The sequence below is a fragment of the Heterodontus francisci genome, chromosome 2 (genome assembly GCF_036365525.1).
Source record: "Heterodontus francisci isolate sHetFra1 chromosome 2, sHetFra1.hap1, whole genome shotgun sequence".
Taxonomy (NCBI): domain Eukaryota; kingdom Metazoa; phylum Chordata; class Chondrichthyes; order Heterodontiformes; family Heterodontidae; genus Heterodontus; species Heterodontus francisci.
Genome location: NC_090372.1, coordinates 123225983 through 123249311, shown reverse-complemented (window position 1 = coordinate 123249311; position 23329 = coordinate 123225983). Strand labels below are relative to the sequence as shown.

Here is a 23329-nt window from a genome sequence, read left to right as displayed (position 1 = left end):
TGGAAATCAATTTATCTTACAACTTGTCTAACCTAGTTTGACTGTAAAACTGCTTACAGGACTCTGACAATATTTATTTGGCTGGTAGAAACAGAGTTCCAAACTATAGGTGCAAAGGTGTTAGGCAGCACTCACCACTGGCAAGCAGCAATATATACTAGGCTGGTAACCGTTAAAATAGTTATACCCAAATTGTGGTGTTACGAATTAACTTTTAATTAAATGAGAACATTATGACATCTCAATGTAAATCACATCCCACTTTAACAAAAAATACAACACTCTTTTAGTGAATAGCATAAGCCTTGTTGAAATCAGTGCTTGCACTTCTGTATGGAAATATGATATCTGAAGGTCAGGAAAATTTCAGATTTATGCTCACCTGACATCAGCGAGTGTTGTATGTGTTTCCACTAACTTAATGGAGATCAGTATTTTTTTGTTGATGGACATCAAGGCAAAGTCACTAGTTATTAACAGTCACTGCTTGATAGTATTTGAACCATTGTTTCAATTTACATGGAATAGTGAAATTTTTGCCAGGTGCTTTGGGAATAGCATTTGTCACTTCCATTTGCTTTATGGTAAAATAAAAGGAAAACCAGAGGTTTTGCCTATAAGAGGCAAAGAATTGCTATTCCCTATAAAAAGTACCACTGTTTTTGGTTAACAATAAGTCAAGTTCCAGTTTTGTTACATAAGATTTTTAATTACTGTTTAGAGGTTCCATATTTTCCAGGAAAGCAAAAAGCTAATGGCAATGGCATTAGACAGTACTGCTGGTGTAATTTTTAAAGGCTCTGGATCTCCATTCAGAAATAGATAAGATTTCTACCCCCACTGGAAGTATTTGCTGAGCGACACTGTTGCTGTGTTGGCTGAATAAAGAATTAAACAGCACGCATCATAAACGTGATGGCCGAAATGTTTAAAACAGTAAAACCAATGCCCATCATATTTTACAATTGGCAAGAGTTGTTGGTGGGGGGAGGGGGGGGGGGGGGGGGGGGTCAGTGAGAAAGAGAAACATACTTTGCTTTGAACCCACTTCCATAAACCCTAAAATAACGTCATCCCCTAGATCATAGAAGCACCGATTGTGCTACAGTAAATCTTGTGTGTGTTTGAAATCTTAAGATTGTTACTGGTAAGCAACTTACAACAATCAATGCTCTTAACACAACTTCCATCCCTTGGTCCAAATGAGACACGTGGACCTAATAAGCACAGAGCTGCAATTTTGTTAACACATGGTCGAGGAAATGATGAACAGACCAGTCACTTTAGAACAATTCCAGAATCAATCAGCCGTAGGCCAGCTGAACTGCTCAACATTGAGGTATGCAAGAACAGCTTAGGAGCCTAATTTCTCCATTATTTACTTACTCTTACTCAAAAAGGGAGTGCTGCTCTTGTTTGGCTCTTGCCTAGTCAACCCAGTTCAGAGCTACGACTGACATGAGTGAACACCTCGACACAAATGTGCTCACTTCCACCAATTCAGTTAAAGTTTACTTACATACATAGATTTGCATCCAGATGCTAAAAAAGTGATAAGCTCAGTCAATTACAGGCCAGTCAGCCTAATGTTGATGGTGGGGAAACATTTAGACACGATAATTTGGGACAAAATTGGAAAAATGTGAGTGAATAAATGGCAACCAGCATAGATTTGTTAGAGGCAAATCACGTTTGACTAATTTGCTGGAGTTCTTTGATGAAGTAACAGAGGCTTGAAAAGGTAGTGTGGTTGATGTTAGGTATATGAACTTTCAAAAAGGCATCTGATGAAATGTCACATCATAGACTTGTTAGCAAAATTGAAACCCATATGATTACAGCAACACTGGCAGCACAGATACGAAACTGGCTAAGGGACAGAAAGCAGCAATGGTGAATGCTTTTTTTTAGCTAAAGGAAGGCATATAGTGGTGTTTTCCAAGGGTCAGTATTAGAACGTCAGAGCCCTTTCCTATCCTGAGTGGTGTGAAACAGGGCTGTGTTCTCGCACCCACACTTTTTGGGATTTTCTTCTCCCTGCTGCTTTCACATGCGTTCAAATCCTCTGAAGAAGGAATTTTCCTCCACACAAGATCAGGGGGCAGGTTGTTCAACCTTGCCCATCTAAGAGCGAAGTCCAAAGTACGGAAAGTCCTCATCAGAGAACTCCTCTTTGCTGACGATGCTGCTTTAACATCTCACACTGAAGAATGCCTGCAGAGTCTCATCGACAGGTTTGCGTCTGCCTGCAATGAATTTGGCCTAACCATCAGCCTCAAGAAAACGAACATCATGGGGCAGGATGTCAGAAATGCTCCATCCATCAATATTGGCGACCACGCTCTGGAAGTGGTTCAAGAGTTCACCTACCTAGGCTCAACTATCACCAGTAACCTGTCTCTAGATGCAGAAATCAACAAGCGCATGGGTAAGGCTTCCACTGCTATGTTCAGACTGGCCAAGAGAGTGTGGGAAAATAGCGCACTGACACGGAACACAAAAGTCCGAGTGTATCAGGCCTGTGTCCTCAGTACCTTGCTCTACGGCAGCGAGGCCTGGACAACGTATGCCAGCCAAGAGCGACGTCTCAATTCATTCCATCTTCGCTGCCTTCGGAGAATACTTGGCATCAGGTGGCAGGACTATATCTCCAACACAGAAGTCCTTGAAGCGGCCAACATCCCCAGCTTATACACACTACTGAGTCAGCGGCGCTTGAGATGGCTTGGCCATGTGAGCCGCATGGAAGATGGCAGGATCCCCAAAGACACATTGTACAGCGAGCTCGCCACTGGTATCAGACCCACCGGCCGTCCATGTCTCCGTTATAAAGACGTCTGCAAACGCGACATGAAATCGTGTGACATTGATCACAAGTCGTGGGAGTCAGTTGCCAGCATTCGCCAGAGCTGGCGGGCAGCCATAAAGACAGGGCTAAATTGTGGCGAGTCGAAGAGACTTAGTAGTTGGCAGGAAAAAAGACAGAGGCGCAAGGGGAGAGCCAACTGTGCAACAGCCCCAACAAACAAATTTCTCTGCAGCACCTGTGGAAGAGCCTGTCACTCCAGAATTGGCCTTTATAGCCACTCCAGGCGCTGCTTCACAAACCACTGACCACCTCCAGGCGCGTATCCATTGTCTCTCGAGATAAGGAGGCCCAAAAGAATATTAGAACCACTGTTCTTTTTGATATATTGATGACCTGGACTTGTGTATGAGGCATAATTTATAAGTTTGAACATGACATGAAACTCAAATGTAGTAAACATCAGCAACAGACTTCAGAAGACAGACTGATGAAATAAGCAAACACATGGCAAGTGAAATTTAACGCAGAGAAGTGTGAAGTGTTGCATTTTGGTACAAAGAATGAGGAAAGGCAATATAAACTAAAGGTTACAATTTTAAAGGAGGGGCATGAAAAGAGAGACCTGCAGGGCAAGTTCAGAAGGTTGGTAAAAAGACATACAGGATTCTTGATTTTATTAATAGGGCCACAGAGTACAAAAGCAAAGAATTTATGCTAAACCTTTATAAAATACTAGTTAGACCCCAGCTGGATTAGTGTGCCCAATTATGGGTATCACACTGTAGCAAGGATGTCAAGGTGTTAGCGAGGGTGCAGAGGAGATTTAGTAGAATGTTAGTTGTTCTCAAAGCAGAGAAAGTTAAGGGGAGATTTAATAGAGGTATTCAAAATCATGAAGGATTTTGACAGTGTAAGTAAGCTATGATCTGAAATGCACTGCTTGAAAGGGTGGTGGAAGCAGATTCAATAATAACTTTCAAAAGGAAACTGAATACTTAAAAGGAATGGGGAAAGGGCAGGGGAATGGGACAAATTGGATAGAGCTTTCAAACAGCCAACACAGGCATAATGGGCCAAATGGCCTGCTTGTGCGTTGTATCATTCAATTATGTTACTTGACTTGTTTTTTTCCTTCTGTAGAAATAGTGGATAAAGAGAGACAAGTGGGGATCAAAGTCAACAAAGAAGAATGGAAATTAAGGAAATCACCAAACAAAAAAATTACCACGTTAGAACGAAACTACAATTTAAACTTCAAGTGGCAGGACTGTAAGCTTTCTTCAATGTCGCTTCATGTGACCTCTGAAAGTTTTCATTCTTTGGTATGAACAAAGGTACAAGGTAATAACAAAAACTAGACTTTGGGGCAGAGGGAGGGCTGAAGTGTAGTCCATAAATGTAAAACAATGTTGTGCTGTCTCAAATAAACAGAAAACCACTACGAGAAATTGCTGCAATGTCGGATGTGCAGTCTTCCAGGTGAGATGTTAAACCAAGACCCCATCTGCCCTCCCAGGTGAACATAAAAGATCCCATGGTACTATTTTGAAAAAGAGAAGGGGAGCCATTGTGTCCTGGATAATAATTATAGCTCAACCAATATCACAAAAAGAAAACTATGTGGTCATTAATGTCACTGCTGTTTGTAGGAGCCTGCTGTGCACAAATTGGCTGTCATGTTTCCTGCATTACAACAGTGATTACCAAAAGTACTTTTTTAAAACAATTCGTGCCTGGGATGCGAGCTGGAAAGGCCAGCATTTATTGCCGATCCTTAATTGCTCAAGGTGGTGGTGGTGAGGCACCTTCTTGAACCGCTGCAGTCCGTGTGGTATAGATACATCCACGATGATGTTAGGGAGTTCCAGTATTTTGAAAGAAGAGTAATATAGTTCCAAGTTATGATGGTGTGAGAGACTTAGAGAGGGACTTGCACGTAGTGGTGTTCCCATGCAACTGCTGCCTTTGTTCTTCTAGATGGTAGAGGTTGCGGTTTTGGAAGGTGCTGTCGAAGAAGGTTTGGCGAGTTGCTGCAGTGCACCTTGTAGATGGTACACACTGCTGCCACTGTGTGCCAGTAGTGGAGGGAATGAGTGGATGAGGTGCTGATCAAGTGGGCTGCTTTGTCTTAGATGGTGTCCAGCTTCATGAGTGTTGTTGGAGCTGCACTCATCCAGACAAATGGAGAGTATTCCATCACACTCCTGACATAGAGTCAAAGTCAGACAGCACAGAAACAGGCCCTTCGGCCCATCATGTCTGTGCCGGCCATCAAGCACCTACCTGTTCTAATCCCATTTTCCAGCACTTGGCCCATAGCCTTGTATGCTATGGCATTTCAAGTGCTCATCTAAATACTTCTTAAATGTTGTTCCTGCCTCTACCACCTCTTCAGGTAGTGTGTTCCAGATTCCAACCACCTTCTGGGTGAAAAAGATTTTCCTCAAATCCCCTCTAAACCTCTTGCCCCTTACTGTAAATCTATGCCCCCTGGTTATTGACACCTCCGCTAAGGGAAAAAGTTTCTTCCTATCTAATCTATCAATGCCCCTCATAATTTTGTATACCTCAATCATGTCCCCCCCTCAGCCTTCTTTGCTCTAAGGAAAACAACCCTAGCCTTTTCAGTCTCTCTTCATAACTGAAATGCTCCAGCCCAGGCAATATCCTGGTGAATCTCCTCCGCACCCTCTCCAGTGCAATCATATCCTTCCTATAGTGTGGTGTCCAAAACTGTACACAGTACTCCAGCTGTGGCCTAACTAGCGTTTTATACAGCTCCATCATACCCTCCCTGCTCTTACATTCTATGCCTCGGCTAATAAAGGCAGGTATCCCATATGCCTTCCTTACCACCTTATCTACCTGTGCCGCTGCCTTCAGTGATCTATGGACAAGTACACCAAGGTCCCTCTGTACTTCCTATGGTCCTACCATCATTGTATATTCCCTTGATGCATCCTCCCAAGATGCATCACCTCACACTTCTCAGAATTAAATTCCATTTGCCACTGCTCTGCCCATCTTACCAACCCATCTATATCGTCCTGTAATCTAAGGCTTTCTTCCTCACTATTTACGACACCATCAATTTTCGTATCATCTGCGAACTTACTGATCATACCTCCTATATTCACGTCTAAATCATTAATGTACACTGCAAACAGCAAGGGTGCTAGCACCAATCCCTGTGGTACACCTCTGGTCACAGGCTTCCACCCACAGAAACAACCCTCGACCATCACCCCTCTGCCTCCTGCCATGAAGCCAATTTTGGATCCGATTTGCCATATTGCCCTGGATCCCATGGGCTCTTACCTTCTTAACCAATTTCCCATGCAGGACCTTATCAAAAGCCTTACTGAAGTCCATGTAGACTACATCAACTGCTTTACTCTCATCTACACATCTAGCCACCTCCTCGGAAAAATTCAATCAAGTTAGTTAGACACGATCTCCCCCTGACAAAGCCATGCTGACTATCCCTGATTAATCCCTGCCTCTCCAAGTGGAGATTAATCCTGTCCCTCAGAATTTTTTCCCAATTGTTTCCCTACCACTGATGTTAGACTCACTGGCCTGTAATTACCTGGTCTTTCCTTGCTACCCTTCTTGAATAATGGTGCATTCGCTGTCCTCCAGTCCTCTGATACCTCTCCTGTGGCCAGGGAGGATTTGAAAATTTGTGTCAGAGCCCCTGCTATCTCCTCCCATACCTCACATAACAGCCTGGGATACATCTCATCTGGGCGTGGGGATTTGTCCACTTTTAAGCCCGCTAAAACAGCTAATACTTCCTCCCTTTCAATACTAATATGTTCAAGTATATCACAATCCCCCTCCCTGATCTCTACACCTACATCGTCCTTCTCCATAGTGAACACAGATGAAAAGTAATCATTTAAAACTTCACCTATATCCTCTGGCTCCACACACATTGCTACTTTGGTCCCTAATGGCCCTACTCTTTCCCTGGTTATCCTCTTGCCCTTAATATACTTATAAAACGCCTTGGGATTTTCCTTTATCTTGCCCAGCAGTGTTTTCTCATGACCCCTCTTCGCTCTCCTAATTACTTTTTTTAAAGCACCCCCCTACATTTTCTATACTCCTCTAGAGCCTCTGCTGTTTACAGCGCTCGGAATCTTCCATAAGCCTCCTTTTTTTTCCCTGATGCAATCCTCTATATTCCTTGACATCCAGGGTTCCCTGGACTTATTGGTCCTACCCTTAACCTTAACGGGTACATGTTGGCTCTGAACTCTCACTATTTCCTCTTTGAATGACTCCCACTGGTCTGATGGAGACTCTCTTACAAGTAGCTGCTCCCAATCCACTTTGGCCAGATCCTGTTTTATCATATTGACTTGTGCCTTGTAGACAGGAATTGAGGAGTCAGGAGGTGAGTTAATCGTCGCAGAATTCCCAGACTCTGACCTATTTTAGTAGCCACAGTATTTATATGGCTGTGGCAAGTTAAATTTCTGGTCAATGGCAACCCCCAGGACATTGATGGTGGGTGATTCAGTGATAGTAATGCCATTGAATGTCAAGGGGAAATGGTTAGATACACTTTTGTTGGAGATGGTCATTGCCTGGCACTTGTGTGGCACACATGTTACTTGCCACTTCTCAGCCTGAGTCTGAATGTTGTCCAGGTCTTGCTGCATCTGGACACAGGCTGCTTCAGTATGAGAGGCTGCGAATGGAACACTGCAATCATCAGCGAACGTCGCCACTTCTGACCTTATGATGGAGGGAAAGTCATTGATGAAGCAGCTGAAGATGGTTGAGCCTAGGACACTACCCTGAAGAACTCATGTAGTGATGCGCTGGGGTTGAGATGATTGGCCTCCAAAAACCACAACCATCTTCCTTTGTGCTAGGTATGATTCCAACCAGAATAAGAGTTTTCCCTCTGATTATGATTTACTTCAATTTTGCTAGGGGCTCCTTCAGAATCACAGAATTGTTACTGTGCTAAAGGAGGCCATTCGGCCCAACACATCTGTGCTGACTCTCCGCATCAGCTATTCACCTAATGCCATTCCCCCGCCTTCTTCCTGTAACCCTGCACATTCTTCCTTTTCAGATAATGGTCGAATTCCCTTTTGAATGCCTCGATTAAACCTGCCTCTACCAGACTCTCAGGCAGTGCATTCCAGATCCTAACCACTCGCTGCATGAAAAAGTTTTTTCTCATGTCACGTTTGCTTCTTTTGCCAATCACTTTAAATCTGTGCCCTCTCATTCTCAATCGCTTCATGTGTGCGAACAGTTTTTCCCTATCCACTCTGGACTGACCCCTCATGATTTTGAATACCTCTATCAAAACTCTTCTTAACCTTCACTTCTCCAAGGAAAAGAGTCCCAACTTCTCCAATCTATCTTCATAAGTGAAGTTCCTCATCCCTGGAATCATTTTCGTGAATCTTTTCTGTACTCTCTCCAATGCGGTCACATCTTTCCTAAAGTGCGGCTGCAATACTTCAGCTGAAATAGTGTCTTATACATGTTCAACACAACCTCCATGCTCTTGTACACTATGCCCCTATTAATAAAGCCTAGGATACTATATGCTTTATTAACCACACTCTCAACATGTCCTGCCAAGTTCAATGACTTATGCATATATATACCCAGGTCCCTCTGCTCTTGCACCTCCCCCTCCTTTAGAGTTGTACTCTTTATATTTTCTCTTCATGCTCTTCCTACCAAAATGAATCATTTCACATTTCTCAGCATTAAACTTCATCTGCCACTTCTCTGCCCATTCCATCAACTTGTCTATGCCCTTTTGACGTTCTACACTATCCTCTTCACAGTTCACAATACTTTCAAGTTTCGTATCATCTGCAGATTTTGAAATTGTGCCCTGTACACCAAGGTCTAGGCCATTAATATCTACCAGGGACAGCAAGGGTCCCAGCACTGACCCCCTGGGGAACTCCACTACTAACTTTCCTCCAGCCCGAAGAACATCCATTAACCACTACTCTGTTTCCTGTCACTCAGCCAATGTCGTATCCACGTTACTCCCGTCCCTTTTATTCCATGAGCTATGATTTTGCTCACAAATCTGTTGCGCGACACTGTATCAAATGCCTTTTGGAAGTCCATGTACACCACATCAACAGTATTGCCCTCATCAATCCTCTCGGTTACCTCTTCAAAAAATTCCCTCAAAGAATTTGTGCTGGCTTTCCTTATTAACCCGCATTTGTCCATGTGACTATTAAGTCGGTCCTGAATTATTGTTTCTAGACGTTTCCCCACCACTGAAGTTAAACTGACTAGCCTGTAGTTGCTGGGCTTATCTTTACAACCATTTTTGAACAAGGGTGAACAAGGGCGGCACAGTGGCGCAGTGGCTAGCACCGCAGCCTCACAGCTCCAGGGACCTGGGTTTGATTCTGGGTACTGCCAGTGCGGAGTTTGCAAGTTCTCCCTGTGTCTGCGTGGGTTTTCGCCGGGTGCTCCGGTTTCCTCCCATGTCCGAAGACTTGCAGGTGATAGGTAAATTGGCCATTGTAAATTGCCCCTAGTGTAGGTAGATGATAGGGAATATGGGATTACTGTAGGATTAGTATAAATGGGTGGTTGTTGGTCGGCACCGACTCGGTGGGCCGAAGGGCCTGTTTCAGTGCTGTATCTCTAAATAAAAAAATAAATAAATTTGCAATTCTCCAGTCCTCTGGCACCACCCAAGTCTAAGGAAGACTGAAAAATTATGGCCAGTGCCTCCGCAATTTCCACTCATTTCCCTCAGTATCCTCAGATGCATCTTATCCGGCCTTGGTGCTTTATCAACTTTAGTATAGACAGCCTACCTAATACATCCTCATCAATTTTAAATCCTTCTAATGTATTAATTACTTCTTCTTTCACTGTGGCCTGGATAGCACCTTCTTCCTTGGTAAAGACAGATGCAAAGTATTCATTTAATACCTCAGCCCTTCCCCCTGCCTCCATGTGTAAATTCCCCTTTTGGCCCCACTCCACCCTTTTACTATTTATTTATATTTATTTACTTGATGCCACACATGTAAAACGGCCCGGAGCCTAGTGGCCCTGGTGGAACCCAAACTGAGCATCAGTGAGCAGGCTGTTGCTGCATAAGTGCTGCGTGATAGCACTGTCAATGACACCTTCCACCACTTTGCTGATGATTGAGAGTAGACTGATGGGGTAATTGGCTGGATTGGATTTGTCCTGCTTATTGTGGACAGGACATAACTGGGCAATTCTCCATATTGCCAGGTAGATGCCGGTGTTTTAGCTGTATTGGAACAGCTTGGCTAAGGGCATGGCTAGTCCTGGAGCATATGTCTTCAGTACTACTGCTGAAATGTTGTCAGGGCCCATAGCCTTTGCTGTATCCAGTGCCTTCAGTGCTTAATTGGCTGTACAGTGCTTTGGGATGTCCTGAAGTCATAAAAGACACCATGACAAGTATGCAACCTGCGGCTCTTCAACATCTCATTTGGGGCTCCCAACTATTTCCAGTTGGATCGCATTAACGTGAACAAAGCCTAAAAAAATTAAGTCAAGAAAAATAAAAGCCGTGTTTTTATTGTGGGGATAAAAGACTAATTATTATGCTACACTTTACGATTTCAAATGACTATTTTAATACAAAGCATTATGCTCTAATTAAACCTTTTCAAATGGTATAGCTACACCATGGTTATAGATTATGCCTTTTGTTTGAGCAACATGTTTTATGGTTGCGACCATTATTGTTTCTAATATAGCTGAGACGATAAACTATTCTGAATGTGCTATTAGAAGCTATTTTTTAAACACGAGAATCAATAGTCAAAAAAATTGTCTTAAGTCTACTCATCTTAACTTATAGCTTGTTTTAAAGATGACTTTACTGTCAATTATAGTTAAAATGTCAAAAAACAATTCAGAGTTAGGTCTATTTTAATTTAGTTTTTCTTCTACTGGTACATAAATTATATTTTATTACATATGCAAATTATGCATTCCAACAGAAGTTCCTGGCAACTTGCCAAGTATTTGGTTTAGAAATACTGAAATATTGTCTTGTGGTTCCAAATAGTTTTTATATTCAGCAAATTCTTTTAAAAAGCCTCTTCAGGTAAAAATGGTTGCTGACCCCTGCACCATAGTAAGTCTTTCTTCCTGTCCAGTTGACGAAAGGTCACTGAAATGAAACATTAACTGTTTCTCTCTTAGCAGATACGCTGCTTGACCTGCTGAGTATTTCCAGCATTTCCTGTATATCTTGCTTTCTTTATTGGATGATTTTCCTGATATGTGGCATACTTTCAACCCCATTCTTTTTATTCATATGCAAACGACACCACTTTACAGAATAGCTATCTTATTGGTTTTGTTTCAGTGATGGTAAATATGGGAGGAACATTTCAAATATCTATCTCTGAGCGGACACCCACATGGATGGTATCAGAACCTCAATACTGGATACAGTATTGCAACTAAGCTTCACAAACCAATACAATTACCATTGTCATGGTATGTCTGTTGAGTGTAGTTTGCTACCTTGCTATCAAAGTTACCATTAGTTATAGAAGCGCTAACTAGCATACGATATTGTTCCAGGATCCAGAACAGTACCACAGTGTAGTCACTAGGCTTTCAGTAAAGTATAACAATGAGTTGACTGTGTGAGATTTTCATGATATGTGAATCTGAACTGTGAAAAATACCCAGCAGTAAGACGAGAGATTTTGTCCTTTCAAAATTGGAAAGAGCACATTTTAAACCAGAGTGAAGAACTGATGATTGCAGGCCAGTGGCAATTGCCATTTAAGGTAATTCATCAATAGTAGCTAATGCCTGTAGCTTGTTCTCCTTGACTATAAGCATCAAGAAAACTGTGGTCACGGGACAAGGTGTTGCATCTCAGCCCCAATCACACTAAATAACACCTCACTCACTGGAAGTGGTTAACAAATTCTGCTACCTTGGGTCCACGGTGACAGGCAATCTGTCCCTTGATGCAGTGTTTGATACACACATAGGGAAAGCAACAACCACCTGTGGCCAACTCATTAAACGCGAATGGGATAACACCAAGCTGACCCTTAGGACCAAGCTGATGGTTTATAAGGTCTGTATTCTCAGCACCTTGCTCTATGGCTGTGAAACATAGGCGACTTGAAGCTACCAGGAAAAGAAGCGGAATAATTTCCATCTTCGCTGTCTGCAGCGCATTACAAGCATACCCTGGCAGGACAAAATCACATATGCGGCAGTCCTCTCAAAGGCAGAGCTCTCAAGTGTGCTGGCACTAATCAAACAGAGGCGACTTCGGTGGATCGGACACGTCCACAGGATGGAAGATGGTCGCAGACCTAAGGGCCTTCTGTATGGTCAGGTAGCTGTGGCCAGACAACCAGTCGGGCGCCCAAAGCTCTGTTTCAAGGATGCTCGCAAGCATGGCATGAAGGCCCTAAATGTCGACTATTGTACCTGGGATTCACTAGTTGGCGAAAGAGGGAAGTTTCGACATCCTGTGGACTGGTGTGAACTATGACAACGACCATGGCTACAGCAGCTTGGCAACAGGCATCAACGCCAAAAACAACTCTCAGCACTATTTGGCAGCTTCACATGTGGTACTTGTGGCAGAACCCACCTCTCAAGGATAGGCCTTCACAGCCATCAGCAAAGGTAGACCAAGAGAAGATCCCCCCACCACTCTCCCACAAATGGATTGTTTGCTGTCTCACCATCTTTTGTAGATGGAAGGATGCCAACAACAGCTAATTGGCTTATGCACTATTTTTCCAATAGTGTATCGGTAGCAATACACTAAAGAATCCTGCTGAGAGCATTGAATTACCATTTTCCTTCTTCAGACTAAAGTTACTGGAAATGTGTCTGTTTTGGACTGACCACAATCAAGTGAGATTTATTTTTTTTAAATCAATAAACCACCTCAGGAAACTGTTCAAAATTAGAGGTAGAGCATTTCTCCTCAAGTATAGGAAAGGCTAAAATGGACACATTTTATATTCAAATACCCATAAGATTCTTATGCTCTTAGAACCCTCTCCCCTCCACCCTCACTTCCAATAAGTGCGAAGACTTGATGATTTCAATGCACTCCTGCCTGGTCTCCCACTTTCTATTCTCCGTAAACTTGTGGTCATCCAAAACTCTGCTACCCGTGTCTTAACTTGCACCAATTCCCATTTCTCTATCACCCCTGTGCTTGCTGACCTACATTGGCTCCCGGTCAAGTAACATCTTGATTTTAAAATTCTCAAATTTGTTTTCAAATCCCTCCATGACCTCGCCCCTCCCTATCTCTGTAATCTCCTCCAAGATATCTTCACTCCTCTAATTCTAGCTTCTTGGCTTCCCTGAATTTAATTGCTCCACCACTGGTGCCTGTACCTTCAGTAGCTTAGGCCCCAAGCTCTGGAATATCCTTCCTACTCTTCTCTGCCTGTCTACCTCACTTTATTCCTTTAAGACGCTCCTTAAACTCTACCTCTTTGATCAAGCTTTTGGTCATCTGACCTAATATCTCCTTTTGTGGCATGGTGTCATATATTGTTTTATAATGCTCCTGTGAAGCACCTTGGGATGTTTTATTACATTAAAGGTGCTACATAAATACAAGCAGTTGTTGTTATTGCGGGAACCCACTCCCCAGATCCTTATAATATTTTATTTTATCCTTTTTTCTTCACTGCCTCCCAGCCACCATCCCCACCGCTCCCCCACCCTCAAGCCATTTGGATTTGAACGAAGCTCAGCCCAGAACTGCCTACTCCTTTTAAAAAAAAAACATGCTCACACAATTAGTCAACATTTAACAACCCAGAGCTTAATAGTAGAAGTTGCAGAACATAACCGAAGTTAACTTCGACTGGGACAATGTATTTTTTTTCATTAATTTCTGATATGTCTTTATTAGGTGCAAGGAAAACTAGTTCTAAACCTGTCTAGGTACTACCCTGACTTTCTCTGCACAAGTACACATCTCAATGCTAATAACTGAACAGATATGAAAACACTTCAGGTTGTAACTTATCCAGAATTCTTTCGGTCATGCTAGGCCCCCACCTGCCAAGAATGAGGCACATTAATTTTGTCATGAACATTGATTTTAAACTGTTACTGGAGTGAAGACTTGTTAAACAGATCAGCCGTGGCTGGAAAATACATTTGCATATTAACAGACAGTGTTTGGAAGGACAAAGCAGCCATTCCCTGACATTCAACCCACAATGGACTTTTGATCACCAGACATTGAAGATGGGGGAGCTCGCATTCCAGGTTGACTGCTAAGATGGCCGAATGCACAGACATGGTCAAACCAGCTAGTCACAGGACTAACCTGCTGGGCAACCTGAGTTTTTTGAATTTGTACAAACAGTTTGGGCAGAAAGCAGATTGCTCCATATCTTCTCTTTTTTTCTTCAAGAATGAGTAAGTATTTAGCCTAAGTGTTCTTTTTTGTGTCCCTTTTATTTTTCTGGTTAACCAGTGTGTGTGTTGTGTGTGAGAGAGAGAGAGAGAGAGAGGGGTACTAAGGTAAAAAGGGAGCTTTTATATTTCAATCTGTGTGTTTATGCTTTACTTCATCACTGGCTAAAGGTTGTTTTATAATGAACTGATAATTTTGTTGTTTATTAAAGAAACCTGGTTGGTGTTTTATTCTGGGAAAAATAGAATATACGTTAGACTGTATCGGTACGTGGGAAAATTTAAAGATATGTTGTGATCTGTGGAGAAGTGGGATAAGAACAAACAGTGCACTCCTCCTGCTTTGCTTGCTACACTGTTCATAGACTTTGTGGTCTTTTGTGCTGCAACTTACAGTAATTAGAAATCCTTTTTAGGACAGTGCTCTTTACAGGGGAGCTGTGCAATCAGAGCAAGCAATAGCATGTCTCTTCAGCCAATCAGACTGAAGAATTCCTATTGAGACATGCAGAGTCTAAACCAGGAAGTGTCAGTTCGAATATTTAATTCACTGTAACGCTGTACAGAAAGCAAAATAAAGAGGGAAAGATGGGCTTGAGAGGGGGATGAAAGAGACAAAGAAAAAGTTAAAAGAGTGGCACAGTGGTTAGCACCGCAGCCTCACAGCTCCAGTGATCCAGGTTCAGTTCTGGGTACTGCCTGTGCAGAGTTTGCAAGTTCTCCCTGTGACCGCGTGGGTTTCCGCCGGGTGCTCCGGTTTCCTCCCACAGCCAAAGACTTGCAGGCTGATAGGTAAATTGGCCATTGTAAATTGCCCCTAGTGTAGGTAGGTGGTAGGAGAATGGTGGGAATGTGGTAGGGAATATGGGATCAATGTAGGATTACTATAAATGGCTGGCTGTTGGTCAGCACAGACTCGGTGGGCCAAAGGGCCTGTTTCAGTGCTGTATCTCTCTATGACTCTATCTATCTCCAAAGAAAATCTGAAGGAATGAGACTCCAAAGTGGTAAACGGAAATTTTCAGTGCCAGCGGCTCTTTGGTAGTGTAACACTTATTACATGTTATTGCAACACACATTGAACGTGCACATACAATTGAATGGACAAGCCTTAATTTTTTCTGCCGTGTTTAGTAGTAGCAAGTGGGCAAGTACTGCAACTTCACGCCCTTCATGTGTTTGAATGCTGAATCTCTCAACAAGGTATCACTGGAGCACAGTTCCTACAGCAGTAGGGCAACTTTGACAGTAACTTCCTGATTTCGATGTTTAACTGTGCATGCGTTAACCCCACAAGTTGCATTAACCCTACCAAAAAATCCTGGCCATATCATCCATGTCGGTTTCACCACTATTGTCACTCACTTTAATCTATCTCCTGATGAACTTGCAGTGCTCTGCACTCTCAAGTACAACCCCGACATCAAAGGGGCACTGTTATTGTATGACAAAAGGACATAAATGAAGGCCAATTCCTTTGACAATAAATCCTGCTTCCCCCCCTCCCCCAACGCCCACACTACAATCCACTACTAAATACCAAGCTATGTCTCAGACCATTAATGACCTCATCCCTTCTGGATAGTTTCTTCCATATGCCAGGACTATTCCCTCTGACACCCTAATTCACTCCAACCATCATCTGCCCATACAAGCATGAGAGATGGAACACCTGCACATTCACGTCCACATCAAGGCCTCAGAAGACTCCTTCTGGGTAAACAGCAATTTATGTGCATTTTCTTCAAACTTAGAATACTGCATTTGCAGCCCACAACGCAGTCTCCTCTACATTGTCAAGACCCTGGCAGATTAGGTGACCACTTTACCAAACACGTCTATTCCGCCCACAAGTACATTCCTGAGATCCAGTCACCTGCCAATTCCCCATCCTCTAACATCTGTTTTGGGCTTTTATACTGCTCTAATGAAGCATAAGGAACAGCATCACATCTGTTTGGCACTTTGCAGCACTCCAGGCTTAAAATTGACTTTAATAACTTCAGATCTTAACTACATTCCTAATTTCTCTTGAACAAGAAGTGATGACAATATGGGATGCTGTGCTGGTCTTTTGGAGGGATGGGGTATAGGGAATGGGCTGGTGCTTATGTTGGCAGGGCAGACTGTACCTTTGGAATCAACCTACTCTTTTACCACATTCTGCACCTTCTCCATTTCTCAGGCTATTTTGACCTGCATTATCCACCAGCTCCTCAACTATTGACATGTTCTATGTCTTGTAAATGTCTCCAATTTCTCCCATATCTCCTGATGGCTAATGCTAATATCACGTCTGCCTTATCATCTCTTGTTTTCTATTTAAGTCCTTACTGGTCATTCTATTTCCTTTCTCGTGTGTGCTTTTCCTTCCACCTTCCTTTTGTTCCTTTTTAAATCTGCTCATCTGCAATATCCTTATGTTTTGACATTGAATACATGCCTGAAAAGTTAACTTGTCGGTTTCATCCACAGATACTCTCTGATCTGCTGAATGTGCCCAGAATTTTCTGTTTTTGTTTCCAATTTGAAACAGCCAAACATCAAAAACAAATGCAACATACTTAGCAGCAGAAACTAGTGGACAAACAAGATGTTGGAAAATGCCAAGTGTTAACAATGGTCGTCGTCTTTTGGAAAGGCAAAAGAAATGTTCAGATCCAAAAAATAGAACCAGTTCTTCCAGTTTCTTCAAAACTCAAGCGTATATGCTCGTCTATTATTTCATACTGAATCAGCTGTCACTGTTAGCTCTACTGAGTTCAGACCGGGCCAGGGAGGGGCCAGAGGTGAAGGGCGAAGAGTTAGATTTCCAGTATGAGTAATCAGCTATTCTTTATCTACGCCCCCATTGAGCTTTATTGTTTGCTAGTCAACAAGGTAGATCTTAAGTTAAAAGGTTCTCTTTTGCTTAGCTAAAAACTTGTAGAATACTTTAAAATGTAAACTGATTCCCTTCAACCTCAATACATTTAACGGAGTTTGCATCTAAACTTTTACAAACAGCAAAATTAATTTTAACTCACTTGTGAGATTTTACTCATTCACAGAAGTATGCTCAAATTCACTTTTAACAATTACATGGAGATCAGTGGTAGGACCATTAGAAACACTAGCAAGCCAATCCAAATTTCAAACCTTTAAGAACACCTGACCAGAAGATCTCCCAGCTGGCCATCCATCCTCCACCACTCATCAACTTCAACTCATGCAAAACTCTGCTGCCTGTATCTTAACCTGCACCAAGTTCAGCTCACTCAACACCCCTGTCCTGCCTGACCCCATCTTGGCTTCAGGTCCCCCAATGCCTCAATAAACCTGCAGAATGGGCATATAATTGACAAGTGAATCTCAACACAGGCACATGTGAGGTATTACATTTTGATACGCAAAATAAGGTCACATATTATCTGGAAAATAAGAATCTAAATGGGGTAGAGGAGCAAAGGGATCTGGGAGTAAAATACACAAGAACACGAGAAATAGGAGCAGAAGTAGACCATATGGCTCATCGAGCCTATCCACCATTCAATATGGATTTTGGCTGATCTTGGGCTTCAATGCCACTTTCCTGCCCGCTCCCCATATCCCTTGATTCCCTGTGAGACCAAAAATCCATCTATCCCAGCCTTAAATATATTCAATGATGGAGCATCCACAACCCTCTGGGGTGGAGAATTCCAAAGATTCACGACCCTTTGAGTGTAGTAATTTCTCCTCATTGCAATCCTGAATGATTGGCCCCTTATCCTGAGACTGTGTCCCCGCATTCTAGATTCCCTGACCAGTGGGAACAATCTCTCAGCTTCTACCGTATCAAGCCCTTTCAGAATCTTGTATGTCTCAATTAGATCACCTCTCATTCTTCTAAACTCCAGAGAATATGACCCAATTTACTCAGCCTCTCATCATACGACAACCCCCTCATCCCAGGGACCAATTTAGTAAATCTTCGCTGCACTGCCTCCAGTGCAAGTATATCATTTCTTAAATGTGGAGATCAAAACTGCAGGTGCGGTTTCACCAAAGCCCTGTACAATTTTAATAAGATTTCTTTATTCCTGTACTCCTATCCCCTTGCAAAAAAGGCCAACATGCCATTTGCCTTCCTAATTTATTTTATTTAGAAATACAGCACTGAAACAGGCCCTTCGGCCCACCAAGTCTGTGCCGACCATCAACCACCCATTTATACTAATCCTACACTAATCCCATATCCCTACCACATCCTCACCTGTCCCTATATTCTCCTACCACCTACCTATACTAGGGGCAATTTATAATGGCCAATTTACCTATCAACCTGCAAGTCTTTTGGTGGTGGGAGGAAACCGGAGTACCTGGCGAAAACCCATGCAGACACAGGGAGGACTTGCAAACTCCGCACAGGCAGCACCCAGAATTGAACCCGGGTCGCTGGAGCTGTGAGGCTGCGGTGCTAACCACTGCGCCGCCCTAATAGCCCAGTGCACCTGCATGTTCCTTGTACGAGTACCCCCAAGTCTCTCTGAACATCAACACTTACCAATTTCATACCTTCTAAAAAAAATTCTGCTTTCCTATTTTTACAACCAAAGTGAACTTCAGACTTCTCTACATTATACTCCATTTGCCATCTTGTTACCCACTTACTTAACCTGTTTAGATCTCTTTGCAGCCTCTCTACATCCTCCCCGCAGCTTACCTTTCCACCGAGCTTTGTATCAGCAAACTTAAGATACATTACTCTCTGTCTCTTTGTTCAAGTCATGAATATAGTGTAAATAGCTGAGGCCCCAGCACTGATCCTTGCAGCGCCCCAGTATTCACTGCCTGCCAACTTGAAAATGCCCCATTTATGCCCACTCTCTGCTTCCTGTCTGTGAACCAATCCTCTATCCACGTCAATATATCACCTCCAACACCATGAGCCCCTATCTTGCCTATTAATCTTTTATGTGGCACCTCATCAAATGCACCCAAAAATCCAGGTATACTACATCCACTGGTTTCCCCCTCTATCCACCCCTACTAGTTACATCCTCAAAAAACTCAAATTTCTCCAACAGGATCTCCCTTTAGTAAAATCATGCTGACTTGTTCTAATCATACTATGCTTTTCTTTAATAATAGATTTGAACATCTTCCCAACAACTGAAGTTAGGCTAGCTGGCCTGCAGTTCCCTATTTTCTCTCTACCTCCTTTCTTGAAAAGTAGTGCAACATTTGCCAACTTCCAATCTGACTGGATCACTCCTGAATCCTGAATTCTGGAAAATCATAGCCAGCGCATCCACTATCTCTGCAGCTATCTCTTTTAGATGCATAGGATGTAGGCCATCTGGTTCTGGGGACTTGTCAAATTTTAGTCGCTCAAGTTTCTCCAATACTTTTTCTCAGCTGATAGCAACATCCTTAATTCCCTCACTCTTTTTAGTCCCTAGGTTACTGCCTATTTCAGTCATTAGAAGTAGCAACAGATTAAGGCCATTAAAAAAAGCAAACCAAGCACTCGGGTTCATTTCTATAGAGATGGAACTGAAAAGTAGAAGAGTTATACTAAACTTGTACTACAGTTCTGGTGAACATATAAAAAGGATATGGGGCACTAGAGAGGGCACAAAACAGATTTACAAGGATGATATCAGAAATGCAAGGTTATACCCATCAGGAATCAATGAATAGTTTGTGTCTCTTTTCTCTTGAAAAAGAGAAAGCTGAGGAGTAACCCAAGAGATTCTTTAAAATTATGAAAGGTTTTGAGAAAGTGGACACAGAATGCTTCCACTTGTGGGGATGAGCAAATAGAGGCCAATAAAAGGCAGTCACTGAATAATCAAATAGGGCATTAAGAAACATCTTTATTCAGAGATTGGCAAGAATAGAACTAGTTACCACAGGAAGTATTTGAGGTGAATCGTATAAATGCGTTTAATGGGAGTTTAGATAAGCTTAAGGGAGAAGGAAATAGAAGGTTATGCTGATAGAGTTAGATGGGAAAGGATGGGTGAAGGCTCAAGTGGAAAATAAGCACGGGTATGACTGGTTGGAAAGTCCTATTCTGTACTAAATGTCCTATGTAATTTTAAAATCTCATCCTCACATTGAAATCTTTTCAATGCCTCACGTCTCCCCATCTTTGTTACCTCTTCAGTCAGACAACACTGCTAGAATTCTGCATTCCTTTGATGCTAGCCTCTGTGCATCCCACACTTGCTTTCCATCACTATTTTCAACCATGCCTTTACCTGTCTACACCCATGTTCTGGAATTCTTTCCCTAAATGCCTCCACCTCTCTCTCATAATAAACTCTATAAATCTAAGATGACAGTCCAGTGCGGTAATGAGTGAGTGCTGTACTGTCAGAGGTACCGTCTTTTGATGGTGAGGTTAATCCGAGGCTGCGTCTGTTCTCTCAGGTGGATGTAACAGATTCCACTAAACGATTATTTTGAAAAGCAGGGCAATTATCCCCAGTGTCTTGGCCAGCAACTACACACATTATCTGGTTATTTATTTTTGTTGTTTATGGGATCATGCTGTGGACAAAGTGGATGTTGTGGTTCCTACAAAAGTAAGTCACTGGGATTGTGAAAGGTGCTCCAAAAATACAAGTCTTTGTGTAAACACATTGAAAACAGATTATCCTCACCAAGCCCTTGTCACAGAACTCACAGAGGTCAGTCCCCCAGGGTGAGGGGGATGTTCAGGACCCCGGGCTCGGCTCGGCCCGGCCCGGCCCGACCCGGCTCTTCCGGATACGGTCCGCTCCGCTAACCAACACCCAAGCCCCAGCCTCGGTGTGGCTAGGCCGCTCCCCCACCCGCCCCCCAGGTCCCAGCACTCACACTCCCGATACAGTCCGTCAAGTTGGGCGGCGGGGCCTTCGGCTTCGCTCGTCCGAACAGCCGATTCATAGCGACAGCCACAAAATCAAAATTCTATCCGACCCAGCGGCGCCGACGTCACAGTGATCGTGGACGGGTCACCCAAGCAGGTGATTAATGACGCAACGCGCACAGATGACCATCTTCCGCCTTACGTTAGCGCGTAACCATCATGACGCATTTGCGATGAGAGGAGGCAACAGTGCAGCATATAATGCAACAGGGGGCAGTGAAGAGCAGCTTTGCATTTGACGATTGTCATTTCAACTCAATGGAGCAAATGCGTAGTGAAGCTGAATCCCCTACTATCAGCATCCTAGGGGCTACCATTGACCAGAAACTGAATTGGAGTAGTCATATAAATACCGTGGCTACAAGGAGCAGGTCAGAAGCTAGGAATCCTGAGGCGAGTAACTCACCTCCTGACTCCCCAAAGCCTGTCCACCATCTACAAGGCACAAGTCAGGAGTGTGATGGAATCAGGGCAATTAGGGATGGGCAATAAATACTGGCATAGCCAGTGACGCTCACATCCCATGAATGAATAAAAAAAGATTGAAATAAAACAAATGCTGGAATTGCACAGCAGGCCAATCGGCACCTGAGTGTAGATAGATTATTAAAAATGTACAGAGGCAGCGCTTCTTCTTCAGCCCATGTGCTGGCAGACACACACGTGCTTTTATCATGGTGCAGAGCTGACACAAATGTGAATTGATTATTTTAAAATTGAGGGAAAAAGCAGGACACAGAGGTGCCAATGCACAAATTTCTCTGTGCTCTGGTTGGAGACCATGACAGATGCTTAGCGATGCCACAACAAAGTCACGCTCACACATGCATACTTCTTTTATCCGGCCTTTTCTATCAGTTTCAAAATTGGTGACCCCTGATCAGGCAAATATAAATGTGCTGCGAAGCCTGCAGCTATAACATGCATCCACGACAACACAGCTTCACTTGTGAAGAAACTAGAATTAGCAGCCAGGAATTACTTCAAACTTAAATTGAGAGTGGAACCAGAGGACTTCGGCTTAAAATTAGAAAAAGTAAATTTAGAACTAATTTTGGGAAATTCTTCACACCATGAGTGATGAGCAGGACATGATTTCCAGTCGGCTTGGGAGATGGGCCTTGATAGGCCCCTTAGTTGCTTCAATTGGCTACTCGCCACTTGCGGGCAGGTGGCTGTTGCGCCTCCGACTCGGCCTCCTTGAAAATGGCCCAGAGGCAGGAAGATGCTGCCAAACGGCATGCTGCTCTCCCACAATGATTTTCTTGCCCGGCTGCCTCTGTAGCCATTTGAAAATCTGGCCAGAGATGTCTGAGGAACAATGCTCAGGATGTAGAGATATGTAAGATAGTTAAGGGTATGAGAAAGGTAAATCCAGAATATTACTTTAAATTACAAGAGCAGGACAAGTAGATAAAGGTTCAAACTAGCAGAATGAAAAATTAGGAATGTATCAAGAAGTTCTACTCCCTGCAAAGAATGGCATGGTCTCCTGGGTAAAGTGAAGTTGAGGCAGAACATCGGCATGATCGTATTGAATGGCAGAGCAGATTTGAGGTGTCATATGATCGACTCCTGCTCCTATTTCTGATGTTCTTATGTAGTGAGGGCAAATATCCTAGAATCATTTAGGAAATAATACATTTTTAGGGGGAGACGGTGGCATAGTGGTAATGTCACTGAACTAGTAATCCAGAGTCCCAATGTCATGGGGACATGGGTTCAAATCCCATCATGCCAGCTGGTGGAATTTAAACTCAATTAATAAATTCAATTAATTAATGAAAACTCTGGAATTGAAAACTAATCTCAGTATTGGTGCCATGAAACTATCATCGATTGTTGTAAAAACCATCTGGTTCACTAATGTCCTTTAAGGAAGGAAATCTGCTGTCCTTACCTGGTCTGGTCTACATGTGACTGTAGACCCACAGCAATGTGGTTGACTCTTAACTGCTCTCTGAAACAGCCTAGCAAGCTATTCAGTTGTCAAGGGCAATTAGGGATAGGCAACAAATGCTGGCCTTGTCAGTGATGTCCATATCCTATGAAAGAATAAAAAAAAGGATGCACCTGACCTAAGGAGACCAAGGTATTACTTCGTTTCAGGCCCAAAGTTCAAAAAATACCACACACTATTTCTCAGACTTCTCAATCAATTTCTCGGATAAATATCTATGCAGTTCCCTTTTAAATTTTCCAACATT

The 23329-nt window shown here is 43.0% G+C and overlaps 1 protein-coding gene across 1 annotated transcript in view; it reads right to left on the bottom strand.

The window, feature by feature from the left end:
* chmp5b (charged multivesicular body protein 5b) overlaps nucleotides 1–21236 on the bottom strand; it is a 31778-nt gene extending 10542 nt beyond the window's left edge. The window contains exon 1 of the mRNA XM_068010105.1: nucleotides 21071–21236. Coding sequence (XP_067866206.1) covers nucleotides 21071–21139 — 69 coding nt within the window. The 5' untranslated portion in view covers nucleotides 21140–21236. The remainder of the gene's footprint in view (nucleotides 1–21070) is intronic.
* Between the last annotated feature and the right edge of the window lie 2093 nt (nucleotides 21237–23329).